At 41.5% G+C, this 27829-nt stretch overlaps 1 protein-coding gene across 1 annotated transcript in view; it reads left to right on the forward strand.

Moving 5' to 3' along the window:
- The first annotated feature begins 2440 nt into the window (after positions 1 to 2440).
- The window catches only part of ubr5 (ubiquitin protein ligase E3 component n-recognin 5), a 33588-nt gene continuing 8199 nt past the window's right edge, over positions 2441 to 27829 (forward strand). The window contains exons 1-39 of the mRNA XM_057339686.1: positions 2441 to 2674; positions 8680 to 8724; positions 8835 to 8916; positions 9596 to 9672; positions 10655 to 10774; positions 11721 to 11991; positions 12332 to 12491; positions 12579 to 12728; positions 15064 to 15275; positions 15877 to 15996; positions 16088 to 16198; positions 16340 to 16494; positions 16579 to 16696; positions 16786 to 16970; positions 17048 to 17157; positions 17650 to 17762; positions 18464 to 18607; positions 18692 to 18803; positions 18883 to 19037; positions 19177 to 19374; positions 19554 to 19764; positions 19889 to 20015; positions 20199 to 20350; positions 20438 to 20533; positions 20896 to 21019; positions 21114 to 21211; positions 21315 to 21469; positions 21567 to 21658; positions 21741 to 21887; positions 22057 to 22175; positions 23009 to 23135; positions 23220 to 23349; positions 23583 to 23743; positions 23873 to 24112; positions 24191 to 24314; positions 24849 to 24960; positions 25173 to 25304; positions 27215 to 27472; positions 27577 to 27824. Of these exons, the coding sequence (XP_057195669.1) occupies positions 2613 to 2674; positions 8680 to 8724; positions 8835 to 8916; positions 9596 to 9672; positions 10655 to 10774; positions 11721 to 11991; positions 12332 to 12491; positions 12579 to 12728; positions 15064 to 15275; positions 15877 to 15996; positions 16088 to 16198; positions 16340 to 16494; positions 16579 to 16696; positions 16786 to 16970; positions 17048 to 17157; positions 17650 to 17762; positions 18464 to 18607; positions 18692 to 18803; positions 18883 to 19037; positions 19177 to 19374; positions 19554 to 19764; positions 19889 to 20015; positions 20199 to 20350; positions 20438 to 20533; positions 20896 to 21019; positions 21114 to 21211; positions 21315 to 21469; positions 21567 to 21658; positions 21741 to 21887; positions 22057 to 22175; positions 23009 to 23135; positions 23220 to 23349; positions 23583 to 23743; positions 23873 to 24112; positions 24191 to 24314; positions 24849 to 24960; positions 25173 to 25304; positions 27215 to 27472; positions 27577 to 27824 (5553 nt within the window). The 5' untranslated portion in view covers positions 2441 to 2612. The remainder of the gene's footprint in view (positions 2675 to 8679; positions 8725 to 8834; positions 8917 to 9595; positions 9673 to 10654; positions 10775 to 11720; positions 11992 to 12331; positions 12492 to 12578; positions 12729 to 15063; positions 15276 to 15876; positions 15997 to 16087; positions 16199 to 16339; positions 16495 to 16578; positions 16697 to 16785; positions 16971 to 17047; positions 17158 to 17649; positions 17763 to 18463; positions 18608 to 18691; positions 18804 to 18882; positions 19038 to 19176; positions 19375 to 19553; positions 19765 to 19888; positions 20016 to 20198; positions 20351 to 20437; positions 20534 to 20895; positions 21020 to 21113; positions 21212 to 21314; positions 21470 to 21566; positions 21659 to 21740; positions 21888 to 22056; positions 22176 to 23008; positions 23136 to 23219; positions 23350 to 23582; positions 23744 to 23872; positions 24113 to 24190; positions 24315 to 24848; positions 24961 to 25172; positions 25305 to 27214; positions 27473 to 27576; positions 27825 to 27829) is intronic.

The following is a 27829-nucleotide window of genomic DNA, read 5'->3' on the forward strand; positions in this document are numbered from 1 at the left end:
GTTCAGTAATAAAAAGTTGTTACTCATCCAGTTTTTTATATCGACTATGCATTCCATTATTCGATGGAACTGCTGTGTTTCATGAGGCTTCGAGGAAATATAAAGTTGAGTATCATCAGCATAACAGTGAAAGCTAACTCCGTGTCGCTTTATTATATCTCCTAGAGGTAGCATGTATAATGCGAAGAGCAGAGGCCCTAAGACTGAGCCCATTTACAAACAAATGAGCAATGTGTAATGGGGTAAGATTGTGAGCGCAAAGTGATTTGAGAGACATAAAACTACAACAATGTAAATAATTTGCTTAGGACAACAGTCAATTATACTTCCAATAAAAAGATCTGTTTATATATCTGGCTGTAGAAGCATTGGGAAATTTCTGCTATTTTTAGCTCATTGAAGCTTTTCTCTGAGATTTTCATCAGAGCGCAAAGTGCATTAAACTCAGCTGCTCGTGTTTACACAGTGTCACACTTTAACTCAATTTTTGCTAAAAATAACTTTAAACTGAAGGTTCTTGCACATTGGCTGTCCTCGGCAGTATTGTATTGGAGACGAAATCAAGCACATGTAATTTTATGTGATCATCTGTGACCTCAGAAATCAATAGCATCCGCATACCAGGGCCAGAAATTAACCAATCTTCAAGTTTAACATTTAAAGACAGAAATTAAGACATACAGCCACAGAAAAAAGTCAAGAGACCATTTCAAAGACCATTTTCAGTTTATCTGAATGTACTGTACTATTTCTTGATATGCGTTTAGGTAGGCTAAATGATCATTATTGTTTCATTCTTCGAAATACTAACAATATTTCTCTCAAATTTCAAAAAAAAATATTGTTTCTATTTCTAGCATTTATCTGCAGAAAATGAAAACTGGAGAAACAGGTGAAAATAACAGAAAAGATGCTCTGTATTTTTTTCAGACCTCAAGGAAAACAAGTTGAGATTCCCTTTTAAGCAATACAAGTCATATTTAATGTATTTAGGAAAAGTAAAAGAAAATGTGATAACCTGGATTTTTATCACAGTTTTCATGTGTCTTGTCATGCTGTCAGTCTTTAACGTTGCTGTTGGATGACTTTATGTCACTCCTGAGGTTTGATTTTATTGAATTACTGGACAGGAATGGCCAAAATACATTTAGAAATGCTGATTTGAAATGAAAATTTTAAACAGTCTGTTGTCTGTCAGTCTGAATTTTTTTTCAGTGGCTGCAAGTTTGTGCAAAACACATTTTCCTCTGTAAAAGAGCACGCCACACTACACGCTGCAATAATGAGATTAAATGATAGGCACATTTATTTACCTAATGCTATTTTATGTGAACTGAAGTAATAAGACTGCATAAATAAGATACGTACATGGAAATACATTGATTCATAGTTCATCAGGTACATTGAGTCTCTTTTGCATAAACTTTTCACAATAAACTAGAAAGCAAAATCTGCCACCTGCTGGACATTATGGGGTGGTTTCCCGTTCTAGGATTAAAGGGAAACTTCACCCAAAAATGAAAATTCTGTCATCATTTAATCATCTTCGAGTTGTTCCAAATCTGTATAAATGTCTTTGTTCTGATGAAAGCAGAGAAAGATATTTGGAAGAATGTTTATAACCAAACAGATCTCGACCCCCATTGACTCCCATAGTAGGAAAAATAACTTGATCATTTTTTTGTTCTGTTAAACACAAAAGAAGACATTTTGAAGAATGTAGGACAACAAACAGTTCTGGGGCACTTTTGACTACCATTGTATTTATTCCTACTATGGGAGTCAATGGGGGGCAAAATCTGTCTGGTTATAAGCATTCTTCCAAATATCTTTCTCTGTGTTCATCAGAACAAAGAAATGTATACAGTTTTTGAACAACTCGAAGGTGAGTAAATGATGACAGAATTTTCATTTTTGGGAGAAAAATCCCTTTAAAATAAATGTCAGAGTTGTCTAAACTGAAAACAGATTGCACTGACATATCTTAAAATACATCAGTGACATCGTTTACATACAGTGTGGCCTAAAGGTCTGAGACCACTAAAGAAATGCATGTTCAAAATGTCAACATTTCTTCTTACTTGAAATGTCCAGCTTTTGCTTTGACAGCAGCAATGGATCTGGTACGACAAAGCCATGTACCAATATACAAGTTTCACTTTCTGAATGGAATTAGTGAAATAAATCAACTTTTTGATGATATTCTAATTATATGACCAGCACCTGTATGGTAGGAAACTGAACGCAAAAAAACCCCTTTCCACGGCACCACGAGCTTCACTCACAACAAAAACGCACAATGCTTTCACAATGACAACACATGGGAAAGGAACGACCGTCTTCGCTGCCTTTCTCCCTCTCGACCAATGAGCTCATCTGACACATGATCTGCTCTAACCAATCAGCGGCGTCGTTACATGCGCATCCTCTCCAACAGACCCAAAGAAGCTTAAACCCAGTTAAGATGGCGGCATGTGGATGAGGAGGTTGTATATTTCAGCTCTTCGGTTTCTTTAGGCGAAGGGATTCATAATTGAAACACATTCTCAAACCTATCCTATAAAGAAAACAGACAAGACCCCCCAATATAGTTTTTCACCGGGACCGAACCCATGACGTCCATTCACTTCGTGGTTCACCCGTTACCCGGGACCGAAGACCAGCTTAATGACAGGTATTTATATAAAAAAAACAACGGCTTGAAATCACCATATAGCGCCAGAACTTTGACAAATGAGTTTAATAAGATGAATGGAGTATTTAAGGGTAGCTGCAAACGCTTAAGGTGGGACATTTGGGTCTAAAAATAACGAGGCCCGACTGACTAGAGACACAATGCGGGTTGGGGGATGGGAGGTAAAAAGAGAGGGAAGAGGTATAAATTTGTCACTTTACACCAAAAAAAGGGGTTTTATATTAAAGTGCGACTTCGGTTTTGGAATTTAGGTCGTGTTTTGACGACTCGCCGAAAGAGCACGAGCGGAATCGCTGAAGACATTTCGCCTCAGTTTAGCCGGTTAGCCGTTAGCACTGCGCGAGCTCAGCCGTTTAATTAATTTATCGCCATAATGTGGCTGGAAATTATATCGCAGATCGAGTCAATTGTGTTTTCAGGCGGTTCGTTTAGGGCGATCGTCATGTTTCAGTGTTGGATAGACAAAGTTAATTTTAATGGGTGTCTGTAAAACACACGATGCAAATCTTTAGACTCAGCACACGCTTATCTGCATGAAGAATTGTTTTTATGTGGTGCTGTTGCTTTAGGTTTGTACTAAATGATATGTTTGTATGGATCTTACGTGCTTTCTCGTTGCTTTATCTTGCAATGGAAAACATGTTCGGATTTAATAACGTTTTGTCTATCAGTGTATTTACATTTCCTGAAATGTCATCATCAAACCGACATCAGCCAGTCCTGTTAGCGAGAAGTTTGGCATGCTGATATGAAGGTGACTTATGACAGCAGCTTAGAGAAACCACCATACAAGCATCTTTCAACAAAATGGATGTGTAATAGTCTGTACCTAATGTATGTTTTGTTTAATAATATTAAATAATCAAACTGTGTTTAGAGGTACAGAAATGTGTAGAAGTGCAGTATTATATCTATACTCCTTTTTACCAGCGTGATGAAATATTTAATATAGGTCTTTTAATGTGTTTGTGTTATTTCGTAGAGGAAATCACTTTTTTTGTGTAATGTCCACTTTTCAATTCTAAAGTTTACATTATTTTGCCCTTTTCATTTTGAGTTACTCAGGAATGTCACATTGTGGAAATAAAATGGTTTGTGAATGTAAACGCATGATTTTTGTCTGTATAATTAGGTTTATTAGGCAGGCTTTTGAGCATTTTATTTGTTGCATCTATGTACCCTGCTAAACATATATACGTTTAAATTGCCCTGAATATTCCCATCTGTCATCTTTAGTCTGGGTGTGCACTCCTGTCACTCCCTCCATCTTTTCATGATCTGTGCTTTGGTTTGCAGTAATGAGCTGCTTTACTCGATAGGAAGTCGTCTTTCAGCACACGTGTCGTGTGCCCTTGATGTTAGATTCAGCATGATCTCAGTAGATTTTTTGCTTTTGCGTTAGATTATTGTGTGCGTTATGGGCATATCAATGTTTTAGCCCAACTACACAAATATACAGCTGATGTTAGACTTTCTTACTAGGCAGACGCTAACCGTGCCAAAGAATTAGAAGTGTAGCCCTGTTTTCTTGTCCGTATTTCCCTGCCAGCATAATATGCTGTACTATGTAATGGGTCATTGCGGGAAACCAGATAGCCAGATTACTTGCAACATTTCCTTCTTCTGAATACTGTGAAATGTATTTTGGTGTTTTACTGTATTGATATTTAGCTGTAATTTGTCAAGGTGATTTGCTTAACATTGAAATTAAATCATTTGTATTTCTGTTCATCTAAAATAAAGAAAAAATAGTATTCTATTCAGCACATTATAATATAAATGGATGAAGTGTAGGATGTGTTTGCGGTATTTATTGTATTGGACAATACTTGCATGGATTTCTCTGAAACTAATTGTGGTGTTGACTTATTTTTTTTAAACACCTTGTTAGTGGTTTGCTTTGTACTTAGACAGCAAATTTCTAAAGCCGCATTTCACCTAAAAAAAACCTTATATGTGACAGATTTTTGAGCTTCTTTCACTGTGAATTTCCATGTGCAATGCATTATGGGATTATTATATTGTCTATCAATAACCCAATTATGCTTTGGTATTTTACCAAATTGGTGCATTTTAGATGGTAGACAAATTGTTTGGAACAGCTTTGTCAGGAGTGTGCATATGATCTTTTCCATGCATTCGTACTATACAGTGGATATAGAAAGAAATCGCCCCCCCCCCCTTCAAAATAATCACATTTTGTTGTTTTGCAGCTTGAAATGAAGATGGACACAGTTTTTGTTTTATCCAGCTGTATTTACTCAGTGCAACTTATAACATCCAAGAGAAAGACATAACACCAACATGTCAGAAAACATAAAAAACAAGAATCACCGAGTTGGAAAAGGATCACCCCCTTGTGTCAGTATTTTGTTGAACCACCTTTTGCTTTAATTACAGCCTTTAGTCTGTTGGGATATGTCTCTACTAACTTTGCACATCTAGACTAGGGCTAATTATACATGTCTAAATGGATTCTGTGTTATGCACAGCTCTTCCGTGAACTACAGCTCTTTGATCAGTAGGAAGTACTGCTCAATCTAAAATCACTACGATATTGAGTCGTTTATGACATGCATTTGAAAAAGCAACACTCGTCAAACAACATCACTATAAATATACTTTATTATCATGAAAATACCCGAAAAGGTTTGAAGAACAGCGATAGAATATGACCACTGGCATTTCCTGGAACTAATCGTTGTTCTTCTGTTTCCCATATTTGGAGTTTGTGCAAGCACGCCCTCTGGATTTAGGATGTGGCGGCATTTAACCATAATTCATTGAGAAACTGAGAGCAGCCCTAATCTAGACTTTGAAATATTTGCCCAGTCTTCTTTGCAGAACTGCTCAAATTCAGTTAAATTCAATGAAGACCGCAGTCCACAAAAGGTCACCAAGTCATTCCACAGATTTTCAATGGGGTTCAAGTCTGGGCTTTGACTAGGCCATGCAAGGGCATTCACCTGTTTCTCCTTTAACCACTTTGTGGTCAGTTTTGCTGTGTGCTTTGGGTCGTTGTCATGTTGGAAGATAAACTTTCTTCCCATAGACACCTTTCTGGCAGAGGGCAGTAGATTTTCCTCAAGGATTTGAAGGTATTTTGCACCATCCATTTTACCTTCTATCCTGACAAGTGCTCCAGTCCCTGATGCAGAGAAACACCCCCATAACAGGATATTACCACCATGCTTTAAGGAAAAATTGTGTTTTTTGGAGTTCTGCCAAACATATTGTTTAGTGGTGAGGCCAAATAATTCAATTTTAGTCTCATCTGACCATAACACCTTTTTCCATGTGGCCTCAGAATCTTCAAGGTGCGTTTTGGCAAAGCTCAGTTGTGACTGCACGTGGTCTTTCTTGAGGAGTGGCTTTTTTCTTGCAACCCTCCCATATAAGCCTTATTTTTGGAGAATTTGTGATGTTGTCACATGCACAAAATTACCACTCTGTCATAAATTCCTGCAACTGCTTCGGTGTTGATGTGGGCCTCTTGGTTGCCTTTCTGACCAGTTTCCTCCTGGCTCTTTCATCCAGTTTTGAGTGACGTCCTGAGGGTCTGTGTTGTACCAAACACCTTCCACTTCTTGACAATAGACTTCACTGTGCTTCTAGGCATTGATAAAGTCTTGGAAACATTTGTATCCGAAAAGGACAGAAATGCTCCAGGAAAAGCTCTTTTCATGCTGAGCTAATCAAAATGACCACAGTTGAAGGTCAAATGGCTTTGTGTGCCATTTAGTAAGATGATCTACACCTGATTGAGTTTACAAGTCATTTGTAGGAGGGGGTGATCCTTTTTCCAACTCGGTGATTCTGTTTTTTTGTAACATGTTGGTGTTCTATCTTTTGCTTGATGTTATAAGTTGCACCGAGTAAACACAGCTGGATAAAACAAAAACAGTGTCCATCTTCATTTCAAGCTACAAAGCAACAAAATGTGATTATTTTGAAGGGGGGTGAGCACACTGCATGTGCTTCCTGTATGAGGAGATTACTGAACCGTCAAATCTTTACAGTTTACAGCTGGTTTATTAAGTCCTTTTTTTCCAAGAAAGTCTGAAAGCCGAAGGTTTTCCTCTGCTGATTTAGCCCCAGTTTGTGTACTGCTGTAAGAATCTATTCTATCTTCATATGTCATTGTCTTCTATGCTGCTGCACAAAGCTGCAACACACCATGCGACCATTTACTGTGTTCAATGTCCACAGTACACATATCCTGGCGGATATATATTTTTGCTTTTTGTTTGTTTTATGTGTGATTGTTAATAGGAGGCATAAGCATATTTTATTTCTTGTGCCAGCTTATTTTATGTATTATAGTTAAAGGAGTAGTTCACCTTCAAACTGAAAATTCTATCATCATTTACTCACCCTCTTGTGATTTCAAAACTGTATGACTTTCTTTCTTCCGCAGAACACCAAAGATATTTTGAAGAATGTTGTTAACATCCCCACGTTCACTTGCATTGGTTACAATAGAAGTAAATGGGGGGCTGTGCTGTTCTGTTACCAACATTTTTCAGAATATCTTCTTCTCTGTTCTGCAGAAAAAAAAAGTCATACAGTTTTGAAATGACAAGAATGTATAGGGCTCAACGCTAAGGATTTTTTCTACTGGCCCGGTCGGGCAAGTGATTCCATTATTTTTACTGGCCCAGCCAAAGTTTTCACTGGTCCCTCCACAAAATGTATTAAATAATATCTAGTTATATCAATCTTCATAAATAAGGGTATGATACCATAAAACAACTAGCCTATAACTCAACATTTCAAATCTTGTTGAAGACAACTAATCAGTGAGCAATAAAATATGATAAAGTAATCAAAGTATGTACAATAGCACAGATAAATGTAATATACGACATACAAATAATCAGTGCATTTCAGAAGTTTAAGGTTTATCTAATAATAGTAGTTATCAGGTACAGAAATTAAATAATGTAAATACTTTATAGTCTTCACTGTATTAAATATAATATTGATTTAACCTTACTAAAGTTATAATTTAATCAGTGAAGAGCAGTGAGTGTTTTGTCTTCGTTCTTTGTTGTTTGATGAACAAAACTGAGACGTTTATTATGCTGCTGCCCCTTTAAGAGATGCACGGATCTAATATAATGTAACAAGCGTGATTTGTTTTCACATGCGTTTTGTTCCCGTAAGAAATAATGGATTACTTTTTACAAGGATACTTGGTAATATTGGCATTTTGGCATAATTTTGTGTCTATGTCTGATTAAGAGTAAGAAGATGTGAAAGAGAACTCAATTCAGTATTTTGCGCATTGTCTGATGTGGCATTATGGATGCACGCATATCTCAGACAACACGTGAGAACCGAATTCAGTCCACTTTTGCATCTTCTTGGGAATATTTTAATAGGCAAGTATTAAAAACGTACAAATTATAATTTTCCATGACGATACAGCACTGGCCCAATCGGCCAAGTGACAGTTCTCTCAACTGGCCAGAGAATCTCCCATGCTGGCCCCGGGCCATCGGGCAGTCCTTTATGTCGAGCCCTGGTGCGTAAATGATGACAGAATTTTCATTTTGAAGGTGAACTACTACTTTAACAGGATCAGCAGTCCACTATCTCCTTTATAGTCTACCATTTTTTGCTATCGTTTGCATTGTGACGTGAAGGGTACGTTGACCCACTAGCCTACTTGGCTTCCTCTGATGGTGAAGACTAAACTAAACTTCTTTCGTCTCCTATGGTTCTCGTTTTCCACCCTTATAATGGTCTTACTGTCAAGCTTTTGGCCGTTTAACGTTGGTTATGTTGGTCATTCCTATTGCCAACAGAAATGATGGTTCACTTAATTCAGCCGAGCATGTACTAGTACGCAGAGCCTTTGATAATGTGGCAGAGAGTTATTAGTTTAGACATTTTATAACAGTCTCTGCTGTAAACATTGAGTTGATTTAAGATGCCCTTACCAACTGTCTTCAATTATGTGCCTTTGATGTCTCCAACAGGCTCCGTGAAGTCTCAGAAAAGCTCAACAAATTCAACTGCAACAGGTACACCTGAGCAAAGATATTTTACATTTTTAAGCCCAGAGGGTGTAGAGTTCTCCCTCTAAGTATTTAGGTTTCTGTAAAAAGCTAACGTTTCTCTGTCTTTGCTGCAGTCATCCACACCTTATTCCATTGGAGCAGGCCAAACTCAAACAGTGTGTGGTTGGACCAAATCATGCTGGATTTCTCCTTGAGGTAACATCAGCACTGTGCTATTTTGTTTTTTTGTGCAATTCTGTCAGGTTTCAAAAAGTTAACGTTCTTGTTGGTCATTATTTTAATGGGCGGGTTTACTACTTGCTTTTATTCATCAATGGAACATTTGAGTATTTGTGAACAATCCATATGTTTCTAGGAGTGAAATGGGACTTATGGGCTATATTACAAGTATAGAACAGAAACTAATGTAGATATGTGTGGGAAAAATCTGGAGTTTTAAGGGGTTTTCGCTTTTTGTTTCAGGTCACAATCTCATTCTCTGCTTTGCATATTTCATTTGAGGTGTTTGATAGACTTGAACATGTATGCATTTGGCAGATGCTTTTATCTAAAGAGAGTTTAATTGTTTCATTATGTGGAATCCTAGGAATCAAACTCATGACCTTGCTGTCACTAGCGCAATACTCCAACAGTTAAGCAACAACAAAGCCACTATTTAAACCTCTGTCATGTTCATGTACGATACACGGTAAAAAAAATCTACTTCGGTGTGTCACTGAAAAACAATCGAAAATGACAGCTGTCATTTTTCTGTGTACTTTACCTTCTATCACATTGAGTTAAAATGTAGCATTGTTTGTACATAATAAATGTTGAGTGCTTTTTGTCTGAAAGACATGGAATACAGCTCATAACAATATGCTTTCTGTTTCAGGATGGACGCATCTGTAGGATAAGCTTTGCCGTCCAGCCAGACCGACTGGAGCTGGGCAAGCCAGATGGCAATGATGGGTGAGATATTAATAACCCTGTTTGAGATCTGAAGAGTGCATGTTTGAGCTAGAATGCAAAATAACGTTTGATTAGATCTGTCTGTCATGGTTAAGATTGCGCAAGGATGCATCTCGACCTGCTTTTAAATTCCACTGCATGGAGGGGATTACAAAAACAGATAGACTGAGGTTTAACAGAGGATTCAAGATAATGTTGTGGGGATTGTTGCTTTTGGCATAAAGAAGCACTGAATCTTAAGTTTTCATTTAGAATGATGATAAACAGGAATATAAAGGCTGTTTAGTGCAGCGATTAGCATATTGCCATAGAGAAAGTGGATTAATTCCTAGCAGAATGTATAATGAAAGGGTGTTAATTTTAAGGATGTGCTTAAGAAATGCAAATGACTCAAATCTGACACGTTGGTGTTTTTTTGGAGTGGTTTTAAATACACACACGAGCATTGTCTCAAAAGCAGTTTATGTGGTGTTGTTCATTCTTTAAGGGGGTCATACAACGAGAAATCACTACTTTATCGTATCATTTTAAAACATTCCTTTTGGTCCGAAATTGCGTTTATTAAAGCTAAGATGTAAAAAACACCTTGTTCACGACTTCACATCAGATGTATGTGTGGTGAAACCGAGGGTTAGAAAGCAACAGTTGACATTTTTTTATTGAGTAAACATGGACCGGAGTAAAATTAAATCCATGTTACAACACTGCAAATCCCCTTTTGTGAACCGCAAGCAATCCGCAGTATTTGTGTTTGATATTAAACGGGCATGATGGCACATGATTTAGGGGAAATCTTCTCCCTGCCAGCCTTTCCTAAAGCTCTTGTCTGAGGAATGTGCTGCAGTCAGTTCTGATTCCCAAGGGTGTTGCCATGTTAGTCGCCCCAATCGTAAAAGAGGCTGATTGGCTCAGTCCTGGGCTCTGTTAGGTCCCACATGTGGGACAATAGGTGTGTAACTGATCTCCCATCTTTTGTTTCCAGTTCAAAGTTGAGCAGTGTCTCAGGGGCAGGAAGGAGCTCCAGGCCAGGCAGGACTAGTGATCCGCCCTGGTTCCTGTCTGGTTCTGACACACTGGGCAGACTGGCAGGCAACACCCTTGGGTAAGTTGTGGCAGGGCTGTCAGAAACGCAGGTAAAGTTGGTGGCCATGGGTGAGATGGTGCCTTCAGTTATGAGAAAACAGTATGACAATTTTTCAGTGTTTTGTTTGCATGGTCGACATCGTCCTTACTGCAGAGCCCTGTTATGAAAATTATTTGTGTTTTGTTGGGATGTATTTGAAATGTGTTCTTCTGTGTTTCTTAATACCTTTTCCAATGCAAGGAACTTGTTTAATTCTGTTGCTAATTTTAAAAGCGTTTTAATCAAGAAAATCTAAGTGTAGGTGTTTTACATTTATTCATTTGGCAGACCAGGGAACACACACTGATGAAGACGTGTATAGTCTAAAATGCACTGCAAGTCGCTTTGGATAAAAGCGTCTGCCAAATGCATAAATGTAATGTTAGTTTTAAGTAAAATACAATAAAAATGTATTTTAAAAAGGACGATTGAAATGTTCTTAATATAACAGTTCTTTGTGGTAAACTGCAGTATTTATTTGCATGTGCAAACATCTTAACGCTCTCGTACTTTCCAGTCATGTTTCAAGGAACTTGGACTTAAACCTGGACTGAAAAAAGAATTAGAAAGATAAAGGCGCTTTAAAATCATTTTTACAATGTTTGTTACATTTACATTTATGCATTTGACAGACACTTTTATCCAAACTGTATTATACTATACATTTGTTTCTAAGTATGTGCAATCCCCTGGGATCCAACCCACAATCCTTGGTGTTACTAGCGCCATGCTCTAACCACTGAGCTACAGGAAAGCTAAATTTGTTCATTTAAATATCAGCAAAACCACAAATTTATTATGAATACTTGATATTTCGCTGCAACCTCCTTATGAGCAACTCAGAAACATTTTAAAACAAACAAATGTTCAGAACAATGTTTCATTAAAGCAAAGCTGATGCTGAATGTCTGTGTGTGTGTGACAGGAGCCGCTGGAGTTCAGGAGTTAATGGCGGAGGCAGCGGCGGGGGAGGCAGTGGAGGCGGAGGTGCAGGAGGAGGAGGGGCCAGTGGAGGGGGAGGCAGCGGAGGTGCCAGTGGAGGCGGATCTTCGGGTCGCTCCTCCACAGCAGCTCGAGATTCACGCAGACAGACACGTGTTATCCGCACAGGCAGAGATCGAGGGTCAGGCCTGCTGGGCAGCCAACCGCAGCCGGTCATCCCAGCATCTGTCATACCGGAGGAGCTCATCTCACAGGTGTCTCACAGGACCCGTTATGTCTCAAATCAAATACAAGAGTTTGCATAAGGAATATTCTGCGTTAGCTTTTCTTTGCCTGTTTTCCTTACTCTGCCAAAAACTAAAGCGCATATTGAGATTGTACATTTCACTTTTTACATATCAGCCATTTGTTCTTATTTAAAAAAAACCTGTACCATTTTAAGCTTAATAGATATTTTTGAGATGCTTAATTGTTGTAACTAGTGTCACTAAACTGCATTTAAGAAAAGTTTTTATTTGATAAAATCTGACCCGGACGTGTGTTTGTGACGTGTGCTGGTGGATTGAAAACTCATTAGCTTTGCTTCCTCTCCAGGCCCAGGTTGTTCTTCAGGGGAAGTCCAGAAGCGTCATCATCCGAGAGCTGCAGCGCACAAACCTGGATGTGAACTTGGCTGTAAATAACCTGCTGAGCAGAGATGATGAGGACGGAGATGATGGCGATGACACAGCCAGCGAGTCTTACTTACCCGGAGGTAAGAGAGCGCAGTTGATGAATAACACGCTTGTGAAGTTCTGACCTCTTGCAGGCGGTTTTAACAAAGTCTTTCACACTTCTACAGAAGATTTGATGTCTCTGCTGGATGCGGACATTCACTCTGCTCACCCCAGCGTGATCATTGATGCAGACGCCATGTTTTCAGAGGACATCAGCTATTTTGGCTACCCCTCCTTTCGCCGGTCATCTTTGTCTCGCCTCAGCTCCTCGCGAGGTAAAGACCAAAACACGCACGCACGCACGCACGCACGCACGCACGCACGCACACACACACACACACACACACACAGTGTTGTGAAGCTGTCCGGACAGATTCTTTATTTAAGGTGCAGTGAACTACGACCACAATTTTAACCCAAGCTTTTGTTATATAAGTGGGAATCGTATTCAAGCGAACATCCTGTAAGTGTCAGACCTGAAAACGCCCTTGTTACTGAAATAACAACTGTTATTGACACCAGGCCCAGCGAACGGCAGGTCCTGGAATGCACCTGTCATAGATAGGTTGAACACCGCCTCTACAGAAGAATATCAACGCCTACTTCTCGAGCCCCGCCCACTGGTTCGCGCATGACAGTACTGAACACAAGCTGCACGGAACCAGATAGAGCGAGTGTAAGCATCATGCCGTTAAAGATCGCAAAATATTGTGCAGTGCCTAGTTGTGGAAGAACACAGTCGCTGCATAACCTTCCTTCGGATTCCGACAGTAGGAATGCGTGATTGGAGTTTATTTTTAAAGATGTTCCAGCTCACGTGGGGAAAACATTGAGCGTTTGTTCGCTTCATTTCAACGTGGATTCCTTGAACAAGTCTTTGCAGAGAGACTAAAATTAAAAAGCAGTGCTGTGCCGTCATTATTGGATCTGATAGGAATGGCGCAGCAATGTAGAACATATTTGTACTATGCATCACTATTGCTTTGTTAGAGATCGCTTGATATGCCCTGATAGTATTACCTGGGGACCTCTAGTCATTTATAATAATTTTAATCGGCATCTCTGTGATTTGGAGGGCTCATATATCATTTTTCAAGGTTTTATCCACCGTTTGCGAATAATGGAGGCTGTTTTGAAGTGTTTTGATATTATTTCTGGTGCTGGGTTGTTTTAGCCGGGGGTCTACCATTTGTTTATTTATCATGAAAACTATAACATTTGAGACCCTCGATCGCGGTGATCTTCTGTCCGGTTCGCGGGTCTCAAATGCTGACATGTACGGTCATATATCACTAAACACCATACAACTACAGGCTATACAAACTATACGCAGAGATGCCATCACATCCGGGAAAATAAGTCTGTAAATTTGAGTAAAATCAAGTTATGTAACGTTACGTGTCTAACCAAATTCACAGAAGGCTCCAACTAAGTCAACTACGCAAGCTGCTATCCAATCATAGCAGTGGGCGTTTACTTCCAAGTCTTCTATGCGGCCCGCCCTTAAAAACCCAGCGTTTCTCCAGCCGGCTTCAAAACCAGGATAGAAAATAGCCCATTACTTATTGATTTTCATGTTTTTGATTGTAAAAACCACGTGAACAGACAATAGTATAAAACAATAAAAACGGCCAATACACTGCACCTTGAAAATCGTATTTTTAAGCAATCTTTAAAGGCACTGCTCACGTCACGCATTCATGCAGATAAAGTTCTGAACATGGCAGCGAGATTCAGATATCAAAGAACAACAGAGTCTGGTCATATTAATCACATGTTTGGCCGAAATATAATCTTGGTTTTTATTAGTTTAGTAATCTGGAGTATTGAAAAGTCATGCTTATCCAAACTTGTGTAGCCTCTATTCCAAGCACTGTATTCCAAGTCTTTTTCCAAAGGAAACGCCAATATTGAAATGATTATTTCCCTGGCCATAGCTGTCCTTATTTTTTGAGAAAAGTAGTGAGCAAATCATTCTATTGTCGTATATTAGATTAGATTAGATTTAAATTAGATGCATCAGGTGTGATTCAGGTACGACATCCAAAAGCAGGCATCCATAGCATCTGTGTGGTTTAGTGATCCGCCTCTGGATGTAGTACATCAAGACTCTGTTCTGCATGATTGTGTGTGAGTGTCTCTGTGCTTTTGAGAGTTCTATACCCAACATCACTGTAGTGTCCAGTTGTCCTGCATGGTCAGCCGTTCCCCTAGCGAGCTCTCTGTGAAAGGCCCTGCAGTTTCAAAGCATAAATCTCAGCTGATTCTGGACACCCCCGTCACCAAGACAAGATCTTTCTAATGCGACCCACCGACTGACTAAAGCCAGTCATTGTTCTGTACAGTCACCCGTATCGAGCCCCTTTGCCTTTTCATTTGGCAAATCATGATAGTCGGCCAAATATGGACCATCACCAAAATGGTCATGGGTCCTTTTCACCGGCGTGTTTCTTTGGTGGTTGGTGTCACAAAAGAATGAGATGAATTGATGAAGTATTTTTGATGATCTACTCTTTTAGTCACTATGTAGTTTGAATCTCACAATTCTAAGGGTCTTCCGCAGAGAGTGGCTTACTCTTATTCCACTGGTGTGACCCTATTGCATACCAGTTCTCCTTCTCCCCCTAGAGCGAGACTCCGAGCTGCTCCGCGAGCGGGAGTCGGTCCTGAGGCTGCGTGAGAGGAGGTGGCTGGACGGTGCCTCCTTCGACACCGAGCGTGGCTCCACCAGTCGCGAGGGAGAGCCCAGTCTGGATAAGAAGAGCCTGCCACTGCAGAGCCCCGTCACGCTGGGGGAGGAGCTTCAATGGTGGCCTGATAAGGTGGGACTTGAACCCTCTGCTTTTCTAGAATGGCAGATTTTAATCTGCAGAGGTTTGGCTTTGGTGTTAATGCTGTCTTGTTTTCCTGTCTGTTTTTGTAAAAAAGTAAATCTGAGGGAAAATTATGTCTGCCATTCTTTGTTTACATCACACTGATGTTAAATTGACCAATCATGAAGCACAAAATCAGTTATTTAAAATGTGTTAAAGGCTATAAGAGTTTTTAAGAGATGACTACAACTAACATGAACACCAAAATTGCATTTTTAAATTTTTTATTTTAGACATGCTCACTTGTTGTGTGATTGCATCATCCTGGCTTTATTAGGCTTTTAGAATTGTTTGTCATAGAACGCTTTTCCACCATCGCGCCGAACCATTCTAAGCACGGTTTGAAACGGTTAGTTATGTGTCCACGTGACCCTGGTTCGACACGGCATGATTAAAAAATAATCTCGGCTCATATTTTTCGGCACGGTTGTCTAATGAAACCATTTACGCACCGGCTGGCATGGATCGGCACAGAGTGGAACGATTAAGCAATGAGAACGATTCAGCGCGATGGTGGAAATGCGCTCATAGTCAAATATTTGTTTTTTAGGACTATGTAACAAAATTTGTCAGCATCGGGGCTTTGTACTCGGAGCTTGTTGCCGTCAGCACTAAAGGAGAACTGTACCAGTGGAAGTGGAGCGAGCCGGAACCTTATAGAAACGCACAAGTAAGATCTTCCTTCACAATGAATAAAATTGACTGGTGTCGTGGGAACTGCTGAATTTGACGGTCTTCAATGTTTTTTTTCTCTGACATAGAATCCTTCTATACATCACCCTCGTGTTCCTTTCCTGGGCCTGACCAATGAAAAGATCACTCATCTCTCTGCCAACAGTATCAGAGCCACAGTGGCCACCGAAAGCAACAAGGTACAAATAAATCTGTGCATCCAGAAGATTTATTGTGCTGTGGGACTGTATTTGAGATGTCTACGCCTGTGAAACGTGGCTTTTGAGTTTCTGAAGAAATGAACGAGCTGTATATTTCAATGAATCTCTCTCTGTGTTCAGGTGGCCACGTGGGTTGATGAAACGCTGAGCACTGTAGCTGCTAAACTCGAACACGGAGCGCAGATGTTTCCAGAACTGCAGGGCGAGCGTATCGTCTCTCTGCACTGCTGCGCTCTGTACACATGTGCACAGCTGGAGAACAGTCTTTACTGGTGGTGAGCAGCCGACCGCTTCTCTGTCTGCTGTTTTGAGCCGTTCTGCGTTTGTTCTGTGTATAAACTGTTGAGTTTCTTCTCTAGGGGTGTCGTGCCTTTCAGCCAGAGGAAGAAGATGCTTGAAAAAGCCAGAGCCAAGAACAAAAAGCCAAAGTCCAGCGCCGGCATGTCTTCTATACCCAACATCACTGTAGGAACTCAGGTTAGGAATGTTTCATTTAAACTCTTGCTGAGGAGACTCTGTAATCATCAGCAAAGATTGAGCCAGTGAGATGTTTTGTGTGTTTGTAGGTGTGCCTGAGGAATAACCCTCTATATCACGCTGGTGCCGTGGCCTTCTCTGTCAATGCCGGGATCCCGAAGGTGGGCGTCCTGCTGGAGTCTGTGTGGAACATGAACGACAGCTGTCGCTTCCAGCTCCGCTCGCCGGAGAGTCTTAAGAACATGGAGAAGAGCACCAAGACGCAGGAGACCAAGTAAGACCTTCGCTTTACTACAGCTGAACCTGGACGTGCATGTGATTCTCTGTGCTGATGGCTGTTTCTGTTCACAGGACTGAGAGCAAACCAGAGCTGGTGAAGACAGAAATGGGTCCTCCGCCGTCACCCGCGTCCACGTGCAGCGACACGTCCTCCATCGCTAGCAGCGCTTCTCTGCCCTATAGTATGTGAACCAGCACACTTACCTCAACGCTGAAGAGTCTTTAATTTGATCACATTTATAAAAGACAGATACAGCTGTACGATTATTTCCGAAAACAGTCGAGCTCCTGGAGGCGTGCAGGGGGGCGGAACTAAAGCACGAGCACACAATACGTCATCGCATTATCCTTGCATAACTATTGATTCATTAAACGTTCGTATTGTTTAAATTATGCACGTACGCACCGATTGCCAACAAAACACAGACTTACTGTACGATTCATTAACGGGAACTTTTAGCGCTGGGACCGCTCCATCTATTAGTTTTAAACGATCTGCAAATCCAGCGTTATATCTACTGTTTATATAACATTAATCACAGAAATGCTGTGAACAAACAGACACACTTGTTCAGCTGTAAGAAGCACATTGATGGGCGTGCTCTTCATCTCGCTTCCTCTTTGTTTCTTGGATGATAATGAGATGTGCTAACTGAGAATTTGCTGTGTTACAGAGCGAAGGCGTTCGACACCAGCGCCTAAAGAAGAAGAGAAAGTGAACGAGGAGCAGTGGCCTCTCAGAGAGGTCGTCTTTGTGGAGGACGTTAAAAACGTCCCGGTGGGAAAGGTAGGTGCAGGTCCACACGTCTGCTGGCTGGATCCAGTGGAGACCAGAACCATGCACATATTATTTCCCTCCACTGTTTGTCTTTACATATTTTATTAATCAGGATGAGTCTGACATGATGTTTGACTCATGTTTGTGTTAAAGGAAATTCAGTATTTATATTAAACACAGGCTTTGTTCCAGAAGCAAGTGAGCTGTCTGCTGGCGTGTGAGTCTCTTATGTGAGCGATTTAAGCTGCTCTACATAAAGATGCACTTTGTAATGCCTATGTAACGCACATGGGAGTCTTCATTTCAATATTTAAAAATAAATGACCATTGTCTTTGTTAATCAGCATATTTCTGTATTTAATGAAATCTAAACATGTTTACAATCAACTATTTTGGATTGTTTTCCATCTGGGATAGATGTTTGTTTCTTCCAAAACTGCAATGCATTATGAGGCATATATGCAATGATGTGTACATGCAATGCAGGTTTAAATTTGGCCAATATGAGGTGTCTTATGATTGTTAGGCAGCTCACAGTTTCGGATCAGAGCCATGTAGCGTTGACCTGATTTTGGCGTTCTATAATCTTGAATGTGATAATTAACAGTGAAGACAGATGAAGCCGGTGTTATAGTTGTCGTCTTGTCTGTCTTTGTGTGACGCTTTGCTGTGATGCCTCATTTCCAACAGTTCTCTCTTTTAACCTCAAGGTGCTAAAAGTCGATGGTGCATATGTTGCTGTGAAATTTCCAGGGACGTCGAGCAGCGTGAGCAGCCAGAGTGCAGCTCCGACTGACTCTGACCCCTCCTCACTGCTGCAGGACTGTCGTCTGCTCCGAATCGATGAGCTGCAGGTACGAACGCAACTCTTAAAACACAAACACGATTGGTCACATTAAGTCGGCTTGTATAATTAACAGTCTCTTTTGTTTTAACAGGTTGTTAAAACGGGTGGAACACCAAAAGTTCCAGACTGTTTTCAGCGCACACCTAAAAAGCTCTGTATTCCAGAAAAAGCTGAAATTTTAGCAGTGAATGTTGACTCCAAAGGTGACTTTATAAAAAGTGCTTTATTTTGTAGCAAACGTTTCCTGTGCTCCTACTTTACAATTGTGTTGTTGTCCTGCAGGAGTTCATGCCGTGTTGAAAACGGGCACTTGGGTACGGTACTGTATCTTTGACTTGGCAACTGGCAAAGCCGAGCAGGAAAATCACTTTCCCACCAGTAATCTGGCCTTCCTTGGACAGAGCGAGCGCAATGTGGCCATCTTCACGGCCGGTCAGGTAATACCTCATTTCTGACTTCACAGAAAACATTGCACGTTAATGTGTTTAAGATGGTAATATTGCAGTGATTTTAATTTATTTCCTAAAGACTGTCATTAGACTTTTTAGTTTTAAACTGTTCTGTCAATATCATCAGGAGAGTCCCATCATTTTGAGGGATGGCAACGGAACCATCTACCCCATGGCTAAAGACTGTATGGGCGGAATACGAGACCCTGATTGGCTGGACCTTCCGCCCATTGCCAGTTTGGGCATGGGAGTTCACTCGCTGGCTAACCTCCCCAGTAACTCCACAATCAAAAAGAAAGCAGCTATCATCATCATGGCTGTAGAGGTATGAAACAAGACCCATTCCTCCACACCCATAACTGCAGTTAGGACCTGCAATGCCTAGCAACTGCTTAGCAGTCATGTAGGATAAAATACTGCTTTCAGGAGACAGGGACTTAACACTAGCAAAATTGATAAACTTTTCCTGCAGTTGGTTTATTGTCTCTGCTCTTTGTATTTTAGAAGCAGACGTTGATGCAGCACGTGCTGCGATGCGATTACGAGGCGTGCAGGCAGTACCTGATGAGTCTGGAGCAGGCCATGCTGTTGGACCCGAGCCCTCACGCGCTGGACGCTCTGTTGGGTCACCGCTGCGACGGCAACCGCAACGTCCTACACGCCTGCGTGTCTGTCTGCTTCCCCGTCAGCAACAAGGAAACCAAGGAGGAGGAAGGTGAACACGCACAGACTGTTTATTCTAAAAGACCATGGAGCTCTGTAGAGTCATCCTGTTGTTTCTGCGTTCTCTGTCATACTCTCGTAACAACTGATCTGAGATGACCTGTGATGTGTTTCAGAAGCCGAGCGCTCTGAGAGGAACACGTTCGCTGAGAGGCTGTCTGCGGTGGAGGCTATTGCTAATGCAATATCAGTGGTGTCCAGCAACAGCTCCGGGAACCGCACTGGATCATCTAGCAGTCGAGGGCAAGTACACAAATTACAACATGGTTCATTTAGATAACGTGTACACAATTGTGTTTAGTGTCTTGCGACTGGTGCTTGACATTTAGTTTCCTTTGTGGTGATGTTCATCTATAACATTAAATGTCAGTTATTGTCGCCAGTCTGTGTTGTTGTTTCTCATTTGTTTTTATCTTTCATCCGTAGCTTGCGTTTGAGGGAGATGATGAGGCGCTCTTTACGAGCCGCAGGTTTGGGTCGTCATGAATCCGGACCCTCCTCCAGCGACCACCAAGACCCCGTTTCGCCCCCCATCGCACCCCCCAGCTGGGTGCCAGATCCTCCACCCATGGATCCCGGTGAGTTTAGCGGCAGCTCGGGTTGTTAGCTTGACTTCTTGTATAGATGTACTATAGAATGTCTTACAGAACCATCTTCTCTGATAGACGGTGACATTGATTTCATCTTGGCCCCTGCAGTGGGCTCGCTTACCACTGCCTCCACAGGCACCAGTCAAGGACCCAGCACTTCCACTATACCAGGTGCGTGACTCAGTGGACTCTCTGATGACAGTGGTTCTCAACTGGTGTTGCCTCAGGACATCGAGCGGTGAAACAACACAGTACCAGAATTGTGTTTGGTACAAAAGATGACAAAGTGTGCTTGAAGTAATGAAATAAAGCAGAATGCAGGGATAAGATTGGTTTTGTGCTCTTCTCAGCCACCAAATCACCAAAAGTGTAGTTTTGATCATGGTTTGTGAAGATGAGAGCATGATGTCACAACCCGACCATTTGAAGTTTGAAAGGAGTCTGCAGCAGTTCAGAACCACTGGCCTACTGTGTCATTTAGATGGGTTGAGTGTCTTGTTTTCATTAACATCTGTCATGTTTGTCTTCTGAAGGGCCCTCGTCTGAACCGTCAGTGGTCGAGTCTAAAGACAGGAAGGCCAACGCTCATCTGATACTCAAGCTAATGTGTGACAGCGTCGTTCTGCGGCCTCACTTAAGAGAGCTGCTCTCTGCTAAGTACGTGGCACCTGTGCTGCTCTCATTGCTATCTAAACTTGTTTTACACACGCGTCTCTGTTTGCTGAATGTTTGTGTCACTGTTGTCTGACAGAGACGCTCGTGGAATGACTACATTCATGTTGGCAGTGAGTGGGAGGGCTTATCCGGCAGCCATTACTGTTTTGGAAGCAGCCCAGAAAATAGCCAAAGGTACGTACGTGGATGTAGTCTAAACCACTTCTCTTGAAGGACAATGTCTGTGATGACACATCTGCTCTGTTCTCAGTCATGATTGATTTGTGTTTGCGTGCAGGTGAATCAGGTCTCGTAGAGAAAGACGACACGGCGTCTGTGTTCATGGAGATGATCTGTCCTTCAGGCACCAACCCGGACGACTCTCCTCTTTATGTCCTCTGCTGTAATGACACCTGCAGTTTCACCTGGACCGGTGCTGAACACATCAACCAGGTGAATCTTCATAACCTGGAATGAACTCCAAGTCAAAATCGTTGTTTAAGATCTCAGTGTCATTTAAGTGTTAAACTGGTCTGCTGTTTGTGTGCAGGATATCTTTGAGTGCCGGACCTGCGGCCTGCTGGAGTCATTGTGCTGCTGCACTGAATGTGCTAGAGTTTGTCACAAGGGTCACGACTGCAAGTGAGTGGACGGCCCTCAATATCAACATTTTAAACCACATCAAGCAGTGTAATAATGTCTGTTCATTGTGATTGTTGTCCAGGCTGAAGAGGACGTCTCCCACGGCATACTGCGACTGCTGGGAGAAGTGTAAATGTAAGACGCTCATCGCCGGACAGAAGGCGGCTCGTCTGGATCTGCTCTATAGACTTCTGACCACCACTAATCTAGTTACCACACCTAACAGCAGGTACATCGCCTAGAAACACATCCACAGGCCTTTTATGATCTGGAAATCTTTTTCTCAGTTTGTTTCTTCTGCTAGCAAAAAATGTATTATGTTCACTGATGTATTACATTTCTTTCACCTCAGTGTTGTAAATATTGTACGTTTGCTCATCTCTATGTTTGTCTGACAGAGGAGAGCACATCTTGCTGTTCCTGGTCCAGACTGTTGCTAGGCAGAGTGTGGAACATTGCCAGTATCGACCGCCCCGCATCCGAGAGGACAGGAACCGCAAGGCTGCCAGTGCTGAAGGTGAATGTGATGATGTTGGAATTTTGTCTTTAAAGTCATGATTTAATTCCAAACTATTTTGTTATTGGTGGTGTGAACGGGGCGTGAGAAAACACTGAATCACATCAGTGCTAGAGCTGTCACGATATTAAATAATCGTCTCATCGCGATGGTTTCAGATCATCGCAATTATTGCACATCTCTATAGAAGACACTAGGGGGAGCTGTAGTGCATCTGCATATTGCATATTTTATTGTATATATTGTAACTAAGGCACGGTAACACTTGTAAAATGTACCACCACAACACAATCACTTTAAAAAAAAACTTAAACATATACCATAAAAATAACCTACAGTACAATTTAATATTATTTCAGAGTGAAAACCAGTCTACCAAAATCTCATTAACATAGAAGTGAACTTTTATTGTAGTCTTGCAAGTGAGAAAAAAACAGACTAGAAGCTTTTCTATGACTGATAGCATTTTAATGGTGGCTTCAATTCACTCCTGATCAATTTACTTCATTTACAAGTATTTAGCGGTTGTATTATTGACAGGAAAAAATTGGGTCATCATACTTAAGGTTTAGGCTTTTACCTATGTATTTCCAAGAAAAAGAACATAGTCTTTATATTCAGAACAACATGGTCGTTTCAAAGCTGAATAAAAAATGTATGAGAATTAAAATTCAAAGCTCTAAAACAGACAATTAATCGTCATAATCGCAATGATTTATTAGACAATCGTCAGCCAAATTTCATAATCGTGACAGCCCTAATCAGTGCATGTCCTAAAATACAGGCTATGTGCATGTGTCATGTTGTCTGTAACCTCTTGGTCTCTCTCTTAGACTCTGATATGCCCGATCACGACCTGGAGCCTCCTCGGTTTGCTCAGCTTGCTCTAGAGCGAGTGTTACAGGACTGGAACGCCCTCAAGTCCATGATAATGTTCGGCTCTCAGGAAAACAAAGACCAGTAAGCGTCTTAAATAATTGCTTTAGCTAGGAGACAATGACTTTAAACGCTTTGGCTTTACAGATGTTTTGATGTATGTTTCAGTCTGAGCGCCAGCAGCAGAATCGCTCACCTCTTACCTGAAGAGCAGATGTACCTGAACCAGCAGAGCGGCACCATCAGACTGGACTGTTTCACACACTGTCTAATTGTCAAGTGTGCACCGGACATCACAGTGAGTGATCATCTGCACCGTATCCATTCACCACAACTATACACTTTATAATAATGTCATTATAGACTGTTTCAAAGCGACAACATTAGACCAGTAGTTAACTGCAGCCCCGGCCCGTGCATCCGATAAAATGGTCTATAGTGATGAGAATAATGTTAATGACACTAAAATGTGATGTAAAATAGCTCATGCTAACATCATTTCTGTAATAACTCCTCCCTCTTGCTTTCCAGTTTATTGACACGCTATTGGGGACTCTGGTAAAGGAACTACAGAACAAATACACACCTGGCCGTCGAGAGGAAGCAATCAACGTCACACGCAGGTTCCTGCGATCTGTGGCCAGAGTGTTTGTGATCCTCAGTGTGGAGATGGCTTCTTCCAAAAAGAAAAAGTATGACTGGTTTACTTGCCTTTCTTTTGAAATGTGAGATTTTCAGGAAATACTTTCTGGTCTTATTGTGCACATTTTCATCAAATGAAAAAGTGGAGTACTTCTCATGCTAATCTCTTTATTCCTCAGCAACTTCATCCCTCAGCCCATCGGGAAGTGCAGGCGTGTGTTCCAGGCTCTCTTGCCGTACGCGGTGGAAGAACTCTGCAATGTGGCCGAGTCTCTGATCGTGCCGGTGCGCATGGGCATCACCCGCCCGACAGCGCCCTTTACTCTGGCCAGCACCAGCATTGATGCAGTTCAGGGAAGCGAGGAGCTCTTCTCTGTGGAACCCCTCCCTCCACGACCCTCTCCAGATCAGTCAAACAGGTGAGTCACAGGACATACACTGAAGAGTTCATCACTGAAGGTTCATCACACTCATATTGTGTGTTTTGTTCCTCTCAGCTCCAGTCCGTCGGTTTCCTCATACATCATCAGGAACCCTCAGCCCAGACGCAGCAGCCAGTCACAGACGGCTCGTGGACGTGACGAGGAGCAGGATGATATTGTGTCTGCTGATGTAGAAGAGGTGTGTAACTGTTTTTATTCACTGCATATATCCGTACTATACATTATATTTATATATATATTATATATTATCACATTAGCCAAAATGTTGTCATTTGAGAGTTGGACAGATGGATCCAAAAAATAATAAATCCCAAAAATATCACGTCTGCTTCATCACTTTGTAGGGTGGCCAGAGACGGATCCCAAAAATATAGATATCAGAAATATCACGTCGGGGTCACCACTTTGTAAGGTGTACACTGCTAGTTTTGGCCAGTTTTCTGATCATCTGGTGGCGGTTTCAGATGCATCTTTTTTTAGTAGCATTGATGTTTTTGTTTTTAAGTATTTTTATTGAATTTTGAATAAATGCCACTGTAATTTTTTAATTGTAGTACTTTACACTATATTTGCATTTATTGTATTATTTTTTGTGTAATACCAGTATGTTGTCATTGTTCCTGCTCTGTGAAATGCAATGGAATTCAGAAGTAGAAAGCAATATAAATGTTTAATGTTAGCTCCAGGTGTAACTGTCTGTTTACCTGTTCAGGTGGAGGTGGTGGAGGGTGTTGCAGGTGAGGAGGATCACCATGACGACCAGGAGGAGGCAGGGGAGGAGAATGCAGAGGCTGAAGGCCACCATGATGAGCATGATGAGGATGGTGAGCAGAACTGCCTACAGAACACCATCAAGAACTCATTTTCCTAAAGCTCTGATACAGATAGGAATCATATCAAACCTGTCAGAAAAAAATAACTTAAGTTTCAGTCATGGAATTTTTAAAGCTGCTGTCTGTAACTTTTGCCTCTATCTGTTGTTTGTCTGAAAGTGTTTGTGCTGGGAATAATCACTCATTCATCACTCATCTTTTAGGGAGCGACATGGAGTTGGATTTACTGGCTGCTGCTGAGACTGAGAGTGACAGTGAGAGTAACCATAGCAACCAGGACAACGCAAGTGGCCGTCGGAGTGTCGTGACGGCTGCAACCGCTGGATCTGAAGCAGGTGCTTAAAATCACAGCAAATGCAGTGTTTCACTATAAAAACACACAATACTGAGCACATCACACCTTAGTTTTAAAGTGGTACATGTGACATCTGTAGAAGTGCTTGGTGAGTTTTGTGTAGTGAATTTTACTTTACACCTCATATACTGTCTCAGTATTTTGAAACCTCACATCATCCACTCTCATCCTGAACACTGGAACACCACAGGGGTGTGTTCTCAGTCCCCTCCTCTACTCACCAGTGACTGCTCCCCCATTTATCCCACAAGCACCATTGTCAAATTTGCTGATGATATCACCATAGTAGGGCTGATATCAGACAACAGTGAGAAAGCCTACAGGGAGGAGATTCAGCATTTCACAGAATGGTGCAGAATAGTGCTCTTACAATAATCTGGACCTAAACATCAGCAAAACCAAGGAAATTATTTTGGACTTCAGGAAATCGTACAGAGCACTCCGCCCTCTGCATACATGGAGAGGAGGTAGAGAGGGCAGAGAGCTTTAAATTCCTCGGCCTGCACATCTCGGCTGACCTCACCTGGTCCACACACATCGCCCAGCAGATGGGGAAAGCCCAACAAAGACTTTACTTCCTCAGGAAGTTGAAACACACTCGCCTACCTCAAAACCTGCTGACCAACTTCTATCGTTCCACCATAGAGAGCCTGCTAACTTACTGCTGCACGGTATGGTACTCCAGCTGTACAGAAGAGAAAAGGAAGGACCTGCGGAGGGTAGTGAGGGCAGCTGAGCGTTGGACTGGTATGTCACTGCCCTTACTCCATGACATCTACACTGGCCAACTTCAGAAGAAGGCCAACTGCATTTCAAAAGACCCCTGGACATCATCTGTTCTCCCCCTTACCTTCTGGGAGAAGGTACAGACTGATAAAAACCAAAACCAACAGACTGAAAAACAGTCTATCCCCAAGCAGTTAGATGCTTAACCCTTTAAAACCGGATGCGTCATCGCATTTTATCAAGCGGTATTCATTTAACCGTAACTCTTCAACCAGTTATGCTATCAAAAAAATTCGAATTGCTCCTAAAAGTAGACAAATTGAGCTTTACGGTAATCACTTGCATTTCATAAGCCATTTGCTGCAGTTTTTGTGGAGAGCGGTAGAGGGCAGATATGAACAGGGACTAAAAATACTTTTTTGCATGTACTACAGTATATTCTTCATGTCTGAAGTGCTAGATTCTTTCGTTCTTTAGTTTTATAGAATGTCTGAATAAAAATCACTAAAAATGTATTTCCGTTTTTTAATTTTTGTCTATTTAAATTCTATTTACAAACTCACATCACACAGTAATGGTGAAAAACCTTATTTTTTTGAAAGACAGTTGTTTTCCGGAAAAAACGAGACCTTGCACATGATGATAAGACATTGTATTAGAATTTGACAGTCAAAAGAACAAAATGTGTGAAAACAACATATTTTCCCTTCAGGCTCTAAAGGGTTAAATACATAATCACTTACACACTCCCAACCAAACTAAAATGTGCAATAAAAAAGTCCTATAAAGGTGCAATAACCCTCCCCTACTATATTACTCTGCTGCACTATTGCTTTACTTGCACTGTCACTGCACTACCTCAGAGGATTTATACTTTTATATATTTTTTATATTATTGTGTGTATATATACCTTTGTTTATGTATGTAGGTCTTGGCTGTTCTGACATTCAACTGTATATATATTTTTTTCTATAACTGTACAATTGTGAAGAGCTGCTAAACTGTATTTCATTGTTCCCTAAACAATGACAATAAAGTTCTATTCTATTCATTAGTTGGAGGTGGGTGTGTCTATAATGTCTATAATTTAGTTTTGAGCACATTACCACTGAAAAGAGATCTGTTGTGTGAGAAATCTGTTTTGTGTCCATCTCTTCTTCAAGGTGCCAGTAGTGTTCCTGCATTCTTCTCCGAAGATGATTCTCAGTCGAATGAGTCAAGCGATTCAGACAGCAGTAGCAGTCAGAGTGATGATGTGGACCAGGAGACGTACCTGCTGGACGAGCCTTTAGAAAGGACCACAGGCTCGGCGCACGCCAACAGTGCGGCACAGGCACCTCGGTCCATGCAGTGGGCTGTCCGCACCACACCCAGTCAGCGTTCTTCTGGAGGAGCCCCGTCCAGCTCCTCCACACCTGCTGGTTAGTGTAACACACCTCCTCTTCCTCATTAGTTATTTGTTGGTTTTCAGTTGATACTCCAGTCAATTTGATGTTATCTAACATGTCCTCTTAACATCCTCCAGCGAGCTCCACGGGGCTTATCTACATCGACCCATCTAACCTGAGACGGAGCAGCGCGATCAGCACCAGCGCAGCCGCTGCGGCCGCAGCCCTGGAGGCCAGTAACTCCAGCAGCTACCTGACATCTGCCAGCAGCCTGGCCCGAGCGTACAGCATCGTCGTCCGACAGATCTCTGACCTCATGAGTCTCATACCCAAATACAACCATCTGGTCTACTCCCAGTACCCCGCCGCTGTCAAACTGACCTATCAGGA

This window comes from Triplophysa rosa, linkage group LG8 (assembly GCF_024868665.1).
Source record: "Triplophysa rosa linkage group LG8, Trosa_1v2, whole genome shotgun sequence".
NCBI lineage: Eukaryota > Metazoa > Chordata > Actinopteri > Cypriniformes > Nemacheilidae > Triplophysa > Triplophysa rosa.